This window comes from Peromyscus maniculatus, chromosome 5, assembly GCF_049852395.1.
Source record: "Peromyscus maniculatus bairdii isolate BWxNUB_F1_BW_parent chromosome 5, HU_Pman_BW_mat_3.1, whole genome shotgun sequence".
In the NCBI taxonomy this organism is placed as follows: domain Eukaryota; kingdom Metazoa; phylum Chordata; class Mammalia; order Rodentia; family Cricetidae; genus Peromyscus; species Peromyscus maniculatus.
In genome coordinates this window covers 14,303,601-14,319,349 of record NC_134856.1, presented here as the reverse complement: position 1 = coordinate 14,319,349, position 15,749 = coordinate 14,303,601, and the positions used below count along the sequence as shown (strand labels likewise).

Sequence of the window (15,749 nt, the reverse complement as noted above, 5' to 3'; positions counted from 1 at the left end):
CAAGAAAAGAAAAAAGAAAAAAAAATGCTAGAAAGCACCCTGCAACTCACCTTCATTCCCAGTGCCAATTCTATATATTTTAATTTGATTGTTTATATGTCTTCAAAAAATAAATATTTTTTGTATGTAAAGCTAAGCATAATGTAAGACCATCATAGAATGGAATTGTTCTTGAAGGACTAGTTAGTTATTTTTGAAGTTTTATATAGAATTTTACATAAAGTGCAATGTAAATTTTTGTTGTTCACATATGCACATACACAGAGAACATAGTAAAGAAAATTCCTGTTATGAGACTTCTGTCATTTGTTTACATTATTGTGATAGGGGTTACCAACAAATTGAATTCTTTACTTTCATTCTGATACAGGCAAATAAATGCACTCTGTTCTCAGTATAATGTATCAATAAGTAATATTATTATTGATTGTGCATTATTTGCTTACAACCAACATGAAATTCAAAGTTAAATTTCTTCTCATTTTTTAAAATATTGTCTCTATGTTAGCAGTCTTCATAGCCAGCATAAATTGTGCTGAGATTTCTGTTTTTAGGTTTATTTATTTTCTGTGTATGTCTGAGTGTATACATGTATAGTAGGTCATAGGCCTCCATGTAGATTCTGGGAACTGAACCTAGGTCCTCTATAATAGAAATGAGTACTCTTAACCATTGATCCATCTCTCCAGTCCCTACTCATTCATTTTTTAAAAAGTTTTTGTTCATTTGTTCTTAGTGAAAGTATCTATTTTTCCAATATTATGTCAATTTTTAACTACATTTCACCTTTCACTATACTAAAAGTTAATATTGTTAAGATTTTGTTGTTGTTGTTGTTTTGTTTTTTAAAAGAAGAGGAGAGGGTGTTTTGAGACAGGGTTTCTCTTTGTAACAGTCCTGTCCATTCTGGATCTCGCTCTGTACACCAGGTAGGCCTTGAACTCACAGAGCTCCATCTGCCTGCCTCTGCCTTTGAGTGCTGGGATTAAAGGCATCTGCCACCATCACCTGGCTGTTAAGATTTTTCTAATGTTAACTTGTTCAGAGATATGGGTGGAGAAATGTAGTATTTAGAAAGATAATACTTTGAAAACAGTGACATTGAAATTAGTACATAAGCTTTAAAAGCTATAATAACTGTTACTTGCTTTAACTCTGAGGATGAAGGAGAGACCCAAGCACCTAGAGACAAATAATTCCAGACTTGAGTCTGATTTAAGAAAAAAAAATTGAGGTACAGAAACTAAAGATAGAAATAATTAAATTAAAGAGAAACATGGATTTTTAAAAATGTGAGTTAATATTGTTGGAAATAGTAACATTGCCATGGGCTGTTTGGAAGGAAAGTGAATTTGTTATTTCTTTTTCACTTTTATTTTATTTTTTCGAGACTGGCCTGAAACCTGTTATGTAGATCAGGCTGGCCTCAAACTAGTGTAATCTTTCTGCCTTGCCTCCTTAATTCTAGGATTAGTCCCTGGCTTTGGCTTTTGTCTAGCCCTGTTGGTCCTGGAGCTCTCACCCTGTAGACCAGGTTGGCCTTGAACTCACAGAGATCCACCTGTCTCTGCCCCTCGAGTGCTGGGATTAAAAGTGTGTGCCACCACCGCCCAGCATTTGGCTTATATTCTTAAGAGTTATATTTTTGTTAAAAGTAAGTAGATTATTTAAAATACAACATAATACTTCATCACCAATTGCTTTAATGCTTTTTCTCCCACAAATTTCTCTCCCCAATCCTCAAGTCTTCCGATTTCTAGTAAGCAGAAAAAAATTGTACTTTTTTTTTTTTTTTTTTAAATTTTGGTTTTCTTTCTGTCTTGGTTAAATGCATGTCAAGATACTAAGTAGTCACCACAGAGAGAAACTTGAGAATGTCCAGGCTTTGTGACAGTTTATTGTCAGGCTGAACATGAACCCAAGACACTGCCTATGGTAGGCAAGCACTCTACCACTAAACTACATCTTTACCCATAGACCTTTTGGATAGAGGAGTTGATAAGTTATAGACAAGTGAGTAAAATTGTGTTTTACCTGCTTATTATGAAGTTAGTGCAGCAAATAAATAATCTTGATTATATTTATTATCAAGAAATTAAAAAAATACTGGCCGGGCGGTGGTAGCGCACGCCTTTAATCCCAGCGCTCAGGAGGCAGAGGCAGGCAGATCTCTGTGAGTTCGAGGTCAGCCTGGACTACCAAGTGAGTCCCAGAAAAGGCACAAAGCTACACAGAGAAACCCTGTCTCGAAAAACCAAAAAAAAAAAAAAATACTGTTGTACATCAGGAAAAACAATAAAACATCTTAAATTACATTTGTGTGTGTGTGTGTGTGTGTGTGTGTGTGTGTGTGTGCACATGTATTCATGTGTACAAAGAAGTTGGAGGACAACATATGGCTCCTAGGGATCAAACTCAGGTCATTCATGCTTGGTAGCAAGTACTTTATCCACTGAATCATCTCACCAATGCAGGATAAAATATATTCATATTTCATTATTACGTATTCTAACAAGGCAGTATGCTTTATTGTTTTGATTGGTGAGTTCTTTACTTAGTTATTTGTTGCAGGGTTGGAGGACTTCAAGCCCAGATCCTCTACATGTTAGGCAAGCACTCTCCCACTAGACTGTGTTCCCAAACCTCATTTTGTTGTTGGCCTTTTGCTTATTTTGTTTGTTTGTTGTTGTTTAGAGGGGTGAGTTTTGTTTTTTGGGCTTTATTTGAGACAGCGTCTCACTATGTAGTTCCTTTGGCTTGAAACTCATAGAAACTAGCCACCTCTGCCTTTCAAGTGTTTGGTAGTAAAGGGTTGCAGTACCATGCCTCCTCACAGCCCTAGGTTGTTTTTTTTTTTTTTTTAATTTTTTATTTATTTATTAATTATATATACAGTATTCTGTCTACATGAATGCTTACAGGACAGAAGAGGGCACTGGATCAAATTACGAATGGTTGTGAGCCACCATGTGGATGCTGGGAACTGAACTCAGGACCTCTAGAAGAGCAGACAGTGCTCTTAACCACTGAGCCATCTCTCCAGCCCACAGCCCTAGTTTTTTAATTGTTATGTGAGGAGTTATTCCATTAGAGATCAGTTTGTATTGTCTTAACTAGCATTTTATGATATGTGAATATTTCCTTTTGAAAAAAATCAGATCCTCTAGAACTCAAGTTATAGGCAGCTGGGAGCCATGTGATGAGGGTACTTGGAACCAAATCCAGGTCTTCTGCATGAGTAGCTTTCTCAACTGTTGACATGTCTCTTATACAAGCAGTGTATGCCTGTACAGATACTTACCTGCCATCTTTAGAAGAGGGATAATCATATTATTTGTCTCCTGGTATCATTTTGAGGAGGAAATGGGTTAACATTTAAAACAATATGTAGGCTATATGTAGTGATCAATGGATGTAAGCTATTATATTCTGAGTCCACAAATAACGTATAGCTATTTAGCAAAGAAGTCAAGGCCAAGAGCTACACATCTTCCTAAATGTTATTCTGATTCACTGTCTAGGCTATCTTTCTTTCTTAAGGCTTTGTTCCTAAGCGATCAGCTTAAAAACCAATCAGAAAAAAAATATGAAGAAACAACAGCAACAAAACTTAGTTACTATTTTGTTTTGTTGTTTGTGCTTTTCTTTTGTGGGACTCTTGGTTGACCCTAGGATCTCACACGTAGATTTGTGGTAGGAGGCACTCTCACTGAGCTATACTTTGGGTCCAACTGTTGCTACTTTCTAAGGTCTTTCTTAATCCTGACTTCCTTTCTTACCGAGTATCTGAATGACATAAACAGAGTACTTTTGACCTTGACATGGTCTCATAGATGTATAAATTTCATCAGTTACAGCCCTTGATGATCAAGTCTTTGCTTTTGTATTGTTCATAGTAAGTCTATTCTCTATAGGAAAATGATTTATTAAATATTTGAAGTAGTTTTCTGTTTAGTTATAGCAAAAAAAATACTTAAATTTTGAGATATTTATCAAGCTCAAATATAAATTAAATTTGAGACATTATGAAAGAAAGCAATAAGGCATTAAATCTCAATGCTTTGGTTTTGGTTCTAGGGGTTCAAACACAGGGTCTTCTTTTGTGCTAGGCAGGGGCTCCACCACTAAGTTCTATGCCCAGCCTCTTTTAGATCTTTAAGAGTTTGAGACCAGCCTAGCAGTGGTGGTACATACCTTTAATCCCAGCACGTGGGAGGCAGAGACAGGCAGATCTTTGTGAGTACAAGGCTAGCCTGGTCTATAGTGTGAGTTCCAAGGCAGCTAAGACTACACAGAGAAAGCCTGTCCCAAAACACCAGGAGAGAGAGACAGAGAGACAGAGAGAGACAGAGAGAATTTGAGATCAACTTGGGCTACATAGAGAGAGATCCTGTCTGAAGACATGATAATGGAGTGACATGTGAACTGTAACTTAAGTTTTTTTTTTTTTTTTTTTTTTTTAATAATAGGAATTTTGAAATGACATCAGCTTCAAATATATAATTGTTTGGCATATGGTAACTAAATAGCTATAAAAGTATATGATGTAAACTTATTACATATTCCTAGTGTATCTTTAATAGTCTGTGTAAAGCCAAGCAGTTAAAATGTTCTTCTAATTTTCTTGTTTGAACCTAAATTATGAAACTCAGATAATGTGAAACAGTAATCTGCAGAATGAGTAGGTGTACATGATACTTAGGAATCTCAGTTATAGTTTACATCTCCATTGTTCAGAATGACGCCTTTATGAGACTATTCAGGTTTTGTCATTCACAGAAAGAGGTGTCCTTCATTGAATATAAAATGCTGTTGGATCATGAGGCACTGTCATTTTTGTGTGTCAGAAAGAAAAGTGTTGCCAATTAAAGCTATGGCAAAGTACTAAAAGAATCCTGGTTGCAGAAGTATTACATGTGGTTTTTTATTTGTTTATTTATTTTGTTTGATTTTTACATGTATTTTTTTAAGAATTAAAATTCAGCTGTGCTGTCAGTCATGATGGTGCACGGTTTAATCCCAGCACTTAGGAGAAAGAGGTAGGCAGATCTCTGAGTTTGAGACCAGCCTCTTTTATATAGTTAGTTTCAGGATGGCCAGTGCTACATAGAGAGACCTTGTCTCAAAAAATAAAAACAAACTGTACACAAATATGTTGAATGATTGTGTAGATTCTTAATAGTTATTTATATGACATACTCTCAAAAAGAAAAGCAACATTAAATTCTGGATAGGAAATACTGAAAAATTAAAGTTACCAAAATCTGACCATATAATAACCTTTCATATATTTAAGGATTACTGTTTTTTTGTTTGTGATTTTGTTTGTGATTTTTCAAGACAGAGTTTAACTCTGTAGCCCTGCCTGTCAGTGGAACTTGCTCTGTAGACCAGGCTGACCTTGAATTAGAGACCTGACTGTTTCTGCCTTCAGTGCTAGGATCAAAGGTGTACCCACCATGCTTGTCTAGAAAAATACATTTTTTGATGTCTTTGAAAATGACTTCATTTCTTTTTAATTACCTGGCAAAAATAAAAATAAAATAATGTATTTTTGCCTGTTTTCTATGCATACAATTATGTGGGTAGTTCTTGTTTTGGTTTGGGTTGATTGAGATAGGGTCTTGCTGTATAATTCAGGCTGGCTTTGAACTCATAGCCCTTCTGCCTCATCCTCCTACATGTAAGGATCACAATTGCGAATCATTTGCACCAAATATGATGGGTGTATTAATCACAGCATATGGACTAATTGAGTAAGATTTATTGTCCAATTATTGCAATGAGAGAATCAACAGGGGGCAATTACAGCTTGACACAGTGTCGAGTTTAGCCTGTTAACAGAATCTACTTATAATGAACGGGCTGGATGTAGATGAGTGCATAAATTACTCTCAAAATCAAATGTAGGTACCTCAGGTATAGACACTATATTTAACAAGTCAATTAAGAGCTCAATTTTATACCATAGTTTCAAATTGCTCTTTTCTGTTGGAAACTGGACATTTAGGGGTGTTTGGTTGGTTTTACCTGAATATCTGTTGCTAGTTTGTTGTTATTAATAACAGATCCTTTTAATATTGTTTTTGAGACCATATGGCTGGTTGGCCTGAAACTCACTCTGTAACCCCGGCTGGCCTCACACTCACAGAGATCCACCTGCCTCTGCCTCCTGAGTACTGGGATAAGGGCACTTGGCTCCTTTAAAAGTTTTTTAAAACCGAAGTTTCATTAAGAATGTATTATTAAGTTGTTTTATACTATGTTGCTTTGTTTTGTGAATATTTCTCCTTGAATTATAAGATCATTGTATTTGACGAATGTGTTTACAGTGAAAATTTTTTATTTATAATTAATTTTAACTGTAGAATTAATAGTTCAGGATGTTTTACAATATTTGGGTATTTGCTTACCCGACTTCCTCTTGTTTTTCTATTAATTCATCGGAGTTCCTTCAGATACCATTTATAGCTATCTGTTGTCATTGTATAGCCGATAAAGACCTCTGGTTGCTCAAAAGCCATACAGACTTTAAGGTAAAAAATTTACTGATAATAGCATTTCAGATTTCTCTGTTCATCAAACTTTATTCATGTTAAATATTTATTGACTGTCTGAATAAGAGGTCTCATAGCAACCTGGTAACAACCTTTGCTGTTGTGTTTGTTTTGTTGTTGTTGTTTTGCCTTTTACTAGATTTCTGACTTTGACAGTTTTGTTTTATTATTTGGTAATGAACTCTTCCTGTCAGCTGAGACAGGTCCCTGCTCTGATTATCTTAGAGTTTTCTCAGAATTAATAAATAGTTTAGGCAAATGAACTTTAAAATTCAGTGTAGTATAAATAAAAAGAAGTTTGAAAGGTGTCTTGAACCTTGGCATGGTGGTGCACAGCTTTAATCTCAGCACTCAGGAGGGAGAGGCTGATGGATTTCTGAGTTCGAGGCCAGATTGGTCTACAGAGTGAGTTCCATCCAGGACAGTCAGGGCTACACAGAGAAACCCTGTCTCTAAAACAAAACAAAACAAAAAGACAGTTGTTTTAATTCATTCCCAGTCTGCTGGGAGGACAGACTCCTTGGGGAGGGTTACTTTAAACTGGAGTCCACTGTGCTGGGGCTCGGTTTGCCCTCCCTCCTGGACCTGAAAGGTGAAGCTTGCACGTTGGAGGCCAACCCAGGCAATTTAGAAAGATTCTGTTTCAAAATAACAACTTTGAAAGGGCTGCAAATGTGACTTAGTCCAAGTGCTTGTTTACATGTGCGGAACCTGGGGGTCAGTCCCAGGATATTGCTCTCATAATTCCTAGATTTGAATCCTTAGAGTTGGAATCCACAAATCTAATGTTTCTTTTCCTTGTTTGTTTTATACATTTGTCTTGGTTTAGATTTTTACTTTTTAATTTGAAGTAATTTCAGACTTGCAAAACTTGGTTAGAGTTCTTTTAGGCTTTTCTTTCAACTTCCTCAAATGTTAACATTTTATGTAACTGTAGCACAAGGATCGAAACTAGGAAATAACCATTTGTAATCTTGTTAACTAATCCACTGGCTTCATTTCCAATATTGTTTTTCTTTTTGCCTCCTTTTTAACAGCTACTCTAGACAAGGTCTTGCTATGTAGCCAAACTTGCTTCAAATTTTCAATCACCCTGCCTCTACCTTCCTCACACTGGGATCACAGATGATGTTTGCACTGTGACAGCTACTGGTCAGTCCTTTCTAGACATTGATTTTTACAGTCTCTGCTACTTCTCATGAGGCATCTGCATTTTAAATAGACTGCTTACCTATTAAAGCCTAGCCCCTCCTAATCTAATACCAAGTTATTATTCCCCTTAGTAGTGTGTAGATGCTCTTTCACAACAGAAAATAATCTAATAATACAATTTCATACTTTCAAATCAGTGTTCCATGTAAGTTACCGTGGTTTTAAATCTTCAAATTTTTATGTGCTTCTTACCCCCAACCAAGAATTAAGACAGTCAAAAATTATGTCAAATATCAGAATAACGTGGTTTTTTTAATCATGAAACTGTGTCATTTGTAAACAGAAGCGATATGTAATATTTTAGACTTAAACTTAGTAAACTACTAGATCTGAAATATCTGCTGCCACATTAGGGTTTTGTCTCCATCTCCCCTATCCCCTCCAGTGTTTCTCTGTGTAGCCCTGGCTGAACTCGATCTGTAAACCAGACTGGCCTTCAACTCAGAGATTAAAGGCAAGGGCCACTACTACCACGTGGCCGCATTAGGGTTTTATTTTGCTTTGTGATGCCTGAGACTGAACCTAGGGCCTTGCACATGTTAGACAACAGTCTTCCATGGAGCTCTACTGCTCTCAAGAGTTAGTCTTCCAAGTGGAATGTGGTGGTATAGCTCTCAGAACCCAGCACCCAGCACCTAGGAGGCTGAGGCAGGAGCCATCTCTCCAATTCCTTAAGTCATTTTTTTTTAAGATTTATTTTTTATGTATACAGATGCTTTGTCTGCATGTATGCTTGCAGGCCAGATGATGACATCAGATTGTGAGCTGCTATGTGGGTGTTGGGAACTGAACTTAGGACCTCTGGGAGAGCAGCTAGTGATCCTAACCTCTGAACCATCTCTTCAATCCCCTTATGTAAATTTTATATATATATATATATATATATATATATATATATATATATATATATGACAAAGGCTTTTGTTGTTGTTTTGAGACAGAGTTTCTCTGTGTAGCCCTGACTGTCCTGGAACTCTCTATAAACCAGGCTGGCCTCAAACTCACAGAGATCTGACTGCCTCTGCCTCCCTAGTACTGGCATTAAAAGTGTGTGCCACCACTGCCTGACAAGAAATGCTTTTTTAAATCTTTGTTAGGTATACTTTTGTTTGTTTCCATACCAAAAACAGTTTGTATTAAGATGGAGTTGGTAGTGCATAGTAATTATTGTTTAGATAATATTTGTCTGTAAAAATTATTTTTAAACAGCCTAGTATTTTGAGAATCTTCTTTTAATCTCTTTTAGAAATGAATAGTACAACCAGTTCATAGTCATTTATATTTTAAAAAACGATTAAATGACTGTGTGTCTTTGTCCAAGGTGTATGTGTGTTTGTTTGTTTGCTTGCTTGTTTGAGACAGGATCTCACATGTAGCCCTGACTGGTCTGAAACTGACCATATAGACCAGGCTGGACTCACACTCACAGAAATCTTTTTGCCCTTTGCCTCCCAAGTGCTGAGATTAAAGTTGTGCATCACCATATATGGTTTACTATGGTTTCTAGAGAGTCAGGAAATAGGAGGTGTAAGAGGCTGCTGTAGGGGTTGGGGATTTAGCTCAGTGGTAAGGCCCTGGGTTTGGTCCTCAGCTCTGGGGGTGGGGGTGGGATATGGAAGAGGCTGTTGCTAATATGTGTATTATTTTGTAGCAAATAATGTTCTTTAAATATGTTTGGTCATTTATTGTGTGTACGTATGTATATGTGTGAGTGCATGTGTGTCACAGCATGTGTGGTGGTCAGAGAACAGTTTGAGAGATTCAGTTCTGTCCTTCCACTGTGTGGCTCCCAGGGACTAAACCCAGGTGGTTAGACCTGTCAGCAAGTGGCCTTCATCCACTGAGCTATCTTGCTGTGGATATCACTCTGTATAAATAAAATGCTGATTGGTCAGTAGCCAGGCAGGAAGTATAGGCAGGATAAGCAGAGAAGAGAATTCTGTGAACAGGAAGGCTAAGTCAGGAGACGCTGCCAGCTGCCACCATGAGTACCAACATGTAAGATACTGGTAAGCCACGAGCCATGTGGCAAGGTATAGATTTATAGAAATGGGTTAATTTAAGATAGAAGAACTAGATAACAAGAAGCCCGCCACGGCCATACAGTTTGTAAGTGATATAAGTATCTGTTTACTCAGTTGGGTCTGAGCGGCTGTGGGACTGGTGGTTGAGAGAGATTTGTCCTGACTGTGGGCCAGGCAGGACTGGAGAAAACTTCAGCTGCACCATCTTGCCACCCCACATTACTTTTCAAATAGTAGAAGTATACTTAATGATAAAAGGCATCATAAATGCATTAACCAATACATTTTTTACTACTGTCACAGAGAATTATATTTTGTGTATGATCACAGAGCACTGCAGTACAGTAGCTTGTTTACATCAGGACCACAATATCACTGCAAAGACCCTTTACGTCAGTGTGCAGCAGGAATGCTTCAGCTCCTCTAATGTTACATGGTTTGTGACTAAATCAATTTAGGTTTAACAACAGTTTGAGAAAGACGAAAGCTTCCAGGACTGGCAGAGAAGAGTTGATAGAGACCAAATCTCCCTGAAAACCAATATTTAAAGGGGAAGGAGAGGTATGAGAGGGTTTTTGTTGTTGTTGTTGTTGTTGTTTTGTTTTGTTTTGGTCGAGACAGGGTTTCTCTGTGTAGTTTTGGTGCCTGTTCTGGAGCTGTTGCTCTGTAGACCAGGCTGGCCTTGAACTCAGAGATATGCCTGGCTCTGCTTCCGAGTGCTGGGATTAAAGGTGTGTGCTCCACCACCGTCCCCCCCCCCTTCTGAAGTTTTTTTTTTTTTTTTCCAGATTTATTTCATTTTATGTGTGTGAGTGTTTTGCTTGCCATGTATGTCTGTGTACCATGTACATCCTGGAACTGGAGTTGTGGGTGGTTGTGAGCTGCCATGTGGATGCTAGAAATCGAACCCAGATCCTCTGTAAGAACAAGTGCTCTTACCACTGACCATCCATTTGCCTTTGCCTTCTAAGTGCTGGGATTAAAGGAGTTCACCACCACGACCCAGCTGGCTCTTATAATTTAAAGGTCCTTCCCTGCTTCAAATTGTAGTACTTCAGGCTTTAGAGTGGGTAATATTTAATTTTGGTCTATTATTTAAGTTTTTAAAATTTTACTTATTTGGGTGAGGAATACAAGAATGGCATGGTGTACATGTGAATTTCATAGGACAACTTGGGAATTGTTTCTTCCTTCCACCACGTGGTCTCAGGGGTTGAACTCAAGCTGTCAGGGTTGGCAGCAAGAAGCCTTCCTCACTGAACCATGTTGCCAGCCCATCTCTGTTTCTTTCCTTTATTTTTATTTTATGTATAATAGGGTGCATGTGGGTATACCATGTGCAGAAAAGGATTTATCAGTTTTCCTGGGACTGGATTTATAGACAGTTGTGAGCTGCCATGGTGGGTGCTGGAAATCAATTCCAGGGCTTCTAACCACTGAGCTATTGCTGTAGCTTTTCCCACCCCCCCAAATTCTCTCTTCTTAATCTACAGTATTTTGAGCAAATTATTTACCTTTTCTAGGTTCATTTTGGTCTCTTTATAGTAATACTCCTTGCCTGTGCACTTGAACATCAAATAAAAGAGAGCCTTTAAAGTTAGCAAAGAAGCTAACCCACAGCCCCGAGTAAGTGGAAGTTGTGAAGATAAACCTTAGTTCTAAGAATTGAGGTTAGTTTGGATTGGGAAATGAAAATGAAATACATTGAAACTGTATAGATGAGGAGGGAGAACTAGATCATGTCACAACAGTGAATATGGCTTTCGGGCAGATTTGTATTTTAGGAGGGAAAACAGGAAGAAAAATGTCTGAATGAGGAAGGAAGGAAGTGATGGAAGTGGAAAGACAAAAGGACTATAACGATGGCTGCTTCCTTCAGTTTGTTTCAGATTATTTTTATCCCTTTGCTTTCCTGGCTCCAAAAAATAACTACTTTTTCTCTTACTTACTTACCACTACCCACATATTCACAAGATTGCAAGTTAGAAGGCAAATAAGAATTAACATTGTCTTGTTGAACATGTCTAATTAGAGGGGAAAAAAATCATCTACAACTTTTTGTTATGTCACATCTTTGACTGAGACTATCTTATCAGTTTTACATCCATAGTAGAAGATCATACTTTCTTCATCTAGATTATTGTCTTCTTTACATGAATTGTCCTTTACCTTTTCAATAGTTCCTCTGGCTTGCACTTCACCTCTTTCTAGTGACACTACGCCCTTCTTTAAAAATTCTTATCCCTTAATATTGTTTCTTTTTTTAAAGAATTCACTCAAAAATATTTGAAGTCTTAGTCATTAGGTGGTGCCTATCCTGTGGAACATAAGAGCTGACTTGAACTTTAAAAATGTTCATCTTTGCATGTCATTCCAAGGCCTTCTGTGATCCTTACTGCATAGGTCTCCAGCCCTCCCTTCCTCTTGGTGTGTGTTTTATTCATTATTCCTGCTGCACATTTGCCTTGCGTTCCTATGCATCCTTCTGCTGGGGATGTACCATAGCCCTTTCACTGTCTGCTAAACTCATCATTTTCCTCATTCAGGCGACACCTCAGATTCTTCTACTTTTTCTGTAATGCCTTCTCTAATCTTCCATGAACATGAACACTTACAAAATAGTCACACTGCTAAGTGATCTAACTGCAGCACACATATTTAGAAGTTATGACCAGGCAAAGACTTTTCATTTTGTGGTTTGTAGCTAGAGTTTTCCTGCCTTGCCCACAGTCAGGACAAATCTCTGTCACCCGCCAGTCCCACAGCCGCTCAGACCCAACCAAGTAAACACAGAGACTTATCTTGCTTACAAACTGTATGGCCATGACAGGCTTCTTGCTAACTGTTCTTATAGCTTAAATTAATCCATTTCCACAAATCTATACCCTGCCACGTGGCTTATGGCTTACCGGTGTCTTCACATGTGACTTGTCATGGTGGCGGCTGGCAGTTTCTCTGACTCAGCCTTCCACTTCCCAGAATTCTTCTCCTCCTTGTCCTGCCTATACTTCCTCCTGCCTGGCCACTGGCCAATCAGTGTTTTATTTATTGACCAATCAGAGCAACAGATTTGATATACAGACCCTCCCACAGCAGTAGTTCATATAGCAAGAGATATTGAGCGATGCTAAAACATGGTCCCGGTTTCATTTGGACCTGATGTTAAGTTATTGGCATTATGCTTTTGCTCTTTATAGTAGAGAACAAAGTAAAAGGCATACCTTGTTGGCCTGTAAAATGTATTACCACATGGATAGTCATTGGAAGGTTTCAGAACATTGAAGAGCTAAAGTGCTTTTCTTCTGAGGTATGATATAAAGCTGGTAGTACAATTAGCCCAGATTAGGGTAGGGTTAGGCTTGTGCTAACCTACTTTGTTTGTCTCATGGAGCAATCCCAGGGATTATCTACTTTTTCTGTGGGAATGTGTGTTTTTAAGGAAATCAACAAAATGATATATTCCTGAATATATAGTATTCAGTGTATCTTACTTTCATAAAAGTTAATATATTGCAACATCAACCAACAACAACAACAAAACAAAATAGTCACACTGAATTCTGTGCTAACCTCCATTTTAGCATTTTTGTTATGGCCTTGCCTCACTATGATGCTGTGAGGTTAAACTGTCATTTTGCAACTGATATAATTTATAGTTTGTATTTGCTTACTATTACTATCTGTTAAGATTATGTTATGAGCTAATAATATGTTAACTTCACATTGCTGGGACAAAGCATCTGAGATAAACAACCTCTGGAATAATAGATTAGTTTTATCTCATGGTTTCTGAGATTTTCGTCCATAGGCACTGACTGTTGTTGTGGACCAGTGAAGGATCTGAACATCATGTTATACTTTTTCTGTCTTGTAGGCAGAGAAGTAAGACCAAGAGATCAGGCAGTTTGCTCAATGTTAAGGGTCCAAATTGCTGAATCAGTGATCTTACCATGCTTATAACTTCCAAAATTGTTAAATAATTGTTAAAGATTTAGATCTATTTGATGTACCATATATGAAAATATTGGAGGAGTTTTTGGTTTTGGAAATAGAGATATCTAAAAGAGAATTTTGCTTGTTAGTAATGTGGTTTATGATTAACATGGCACTTTAGTAATGGTGTTGTTGAGGCAGATAATGAAATCTAGAATACCAGTTCTTATCTCGCAAGAAAACAGATTTTTAGTTTAGAGATATGTATTTGATATGTGTGTAATATTAAATGCAAAACCAGAAAGTTACACTGACACATACTATAAGAATTATATAAGTAGTATTTCTTATTCCTAGGTACATATGGTATAGATTTGATAAGCTCTGACATACAATCAAAATGTTAACAAATAGCTGATTGTCAGCAGTACAGGAGACATTATTGCAGGGTAGAAGAATCAGAGGCTTTTGCGCGGAGGAGGGTGTTCAAGTACAGTGAGCAGCATCTCTGTAGGCAGGAAGTAGAAAAAAGTCCCTGTTTCTGAATTGGTACAGTAATAAGTTCTTTTATTGTTAAAGACTTGTGTGACTTGAACATTTTCCCATGAAAAATTCATTCAGAGTCCAAGAAGCAATGTTAGGACTTGACTTCTTGCCTGTATTATAGGCTGTATTCAGTGCATTAGAAGAGTTTGTTTTGAAAATATCTATATGGATTTCAGTTTAATTAACATATTTGGTTAGACATGTACAATATAAAATTATATTTGTAATGGCTACTCTATTCACCAAAAATGGAAACTGCAGAGTTCTGAATGTTGATTTCTTTCTTCTGAAACAGCAAACTCATTATTTCATTGGGTAAGAAACAAAAAAGAAAGAATGAATCTTCAGATGAGCCGTCTGATGCTGAGCAGATGTCACAGCACACATTCAAAGACCAGCACTCTCAAGTGAGTACTCACGTTTATTCTGAGAAATGGAACACTGTTAGAGTTATTTAGGGAGCATAATATTGCCTCTTGGATAGTTACACTCTAGTTGAGTGATAAAAATACAATTTATTATATAGTAAGTCCTATAGGATAGCATGATTTCAATATACTTCTAGAATATTACCATATAATATTAGACATGGGAGGAAATTTATCTGCCTTCCTTTAACCCCTCATTTTTCAGTATTGGAACTGAAACTCTAAGAGATTAAATAACAACAAAGTCCTGGATGACTTTTAATGTAAAGCAGTATCCGTTGGTATCTTGGACTTACAGAGTGCTTTGAATGAAATTAATGGTATAGATATTAATTTTAAAAGTAATCACAAAAAACAGAACAAATGGATTGACTCATTACTAGAGTTAATACTTTTTGTCTGCTTGTGTTGAAGAAAAGATAACCTATGATACTAAAAATCCTGACAGACATAAATATTGTGCATTTTGCCTTTAAAAAAATAGGTAGATATCAAAATAATCCTATGGGGATATATAGATAGATAGATCGAGATATATATATATATATATCTATACACACATCTATAGTGAAGGTCATAATAATTCAGGCCACCCTCTGCTTTCTAATCCTTAAAATACGACTGTAGGCCGTAGGGGTGGTGGCAACTGTTGAATTATGGGGCCAGAAAGCCCCTGAATGGCCTTTCTTCTTCCTTATGCAGCTTCTTATCCAATGGGAGAGTAGTGGCTCAAGGCTCCTGGGCTGCTGCAAGAGTTGAGGTAAGGGCAGTGACTGAAGCTCCTATACCATATGGCCTGGCCTTTTCTTCATATGCTATCCTTAACTTAGGTGAACTTCTACTTAACTTACTCAGTATCAGAATTTTTAGTTTAATTTTTACTAGAATAATGCTGGCCATCTTTCCATTTTGTAATTTACCACAGTGAAACAATAGTATAGTTCTTTGTGAACATACCTTACATTTTTTACTGTAGTGTTAGGTTGCTTTGACAAGTGTGCTGCTTTAACAAAACAAAAAGCAAATGTATATTTTCTAATAAGTATAAA

The 15,749-nt window shown here is 37.1% G+C and overlaps 1 protein-coding gene across 12 annotated transcripts in view; it reads left to right on the top strand.

Moving 5' to 3' along the window:
• The window catches only part of Chd9 (chromodomain helicase DNA binding protein 9), a 233,905-nt gene that overhangs the window by 131,022 nt on the left and 87,134 nt on the right, over positions 1–15,749 (top strand). For 10 of the 12 annotated variants that reach the window (XM_076571716.1, XM_076571715.1, XM_076571718.1 and 7 more), the window contains one exon: positions 14,568–14,679. In XM_076571716.1, coding sequence (XP_076427831.1) covers positions 14,568–14,679 — 112 coding nt within the window. Of the gene's footprint in view, positions 1–14,567; positions 14,680–15,402; positions 15,461–15,749 lie in introns of all 12 variants that reach the window. The other 2 variants (XM_076571721.1, XM_076571722.1) reach the window with 1 other exon arrangement.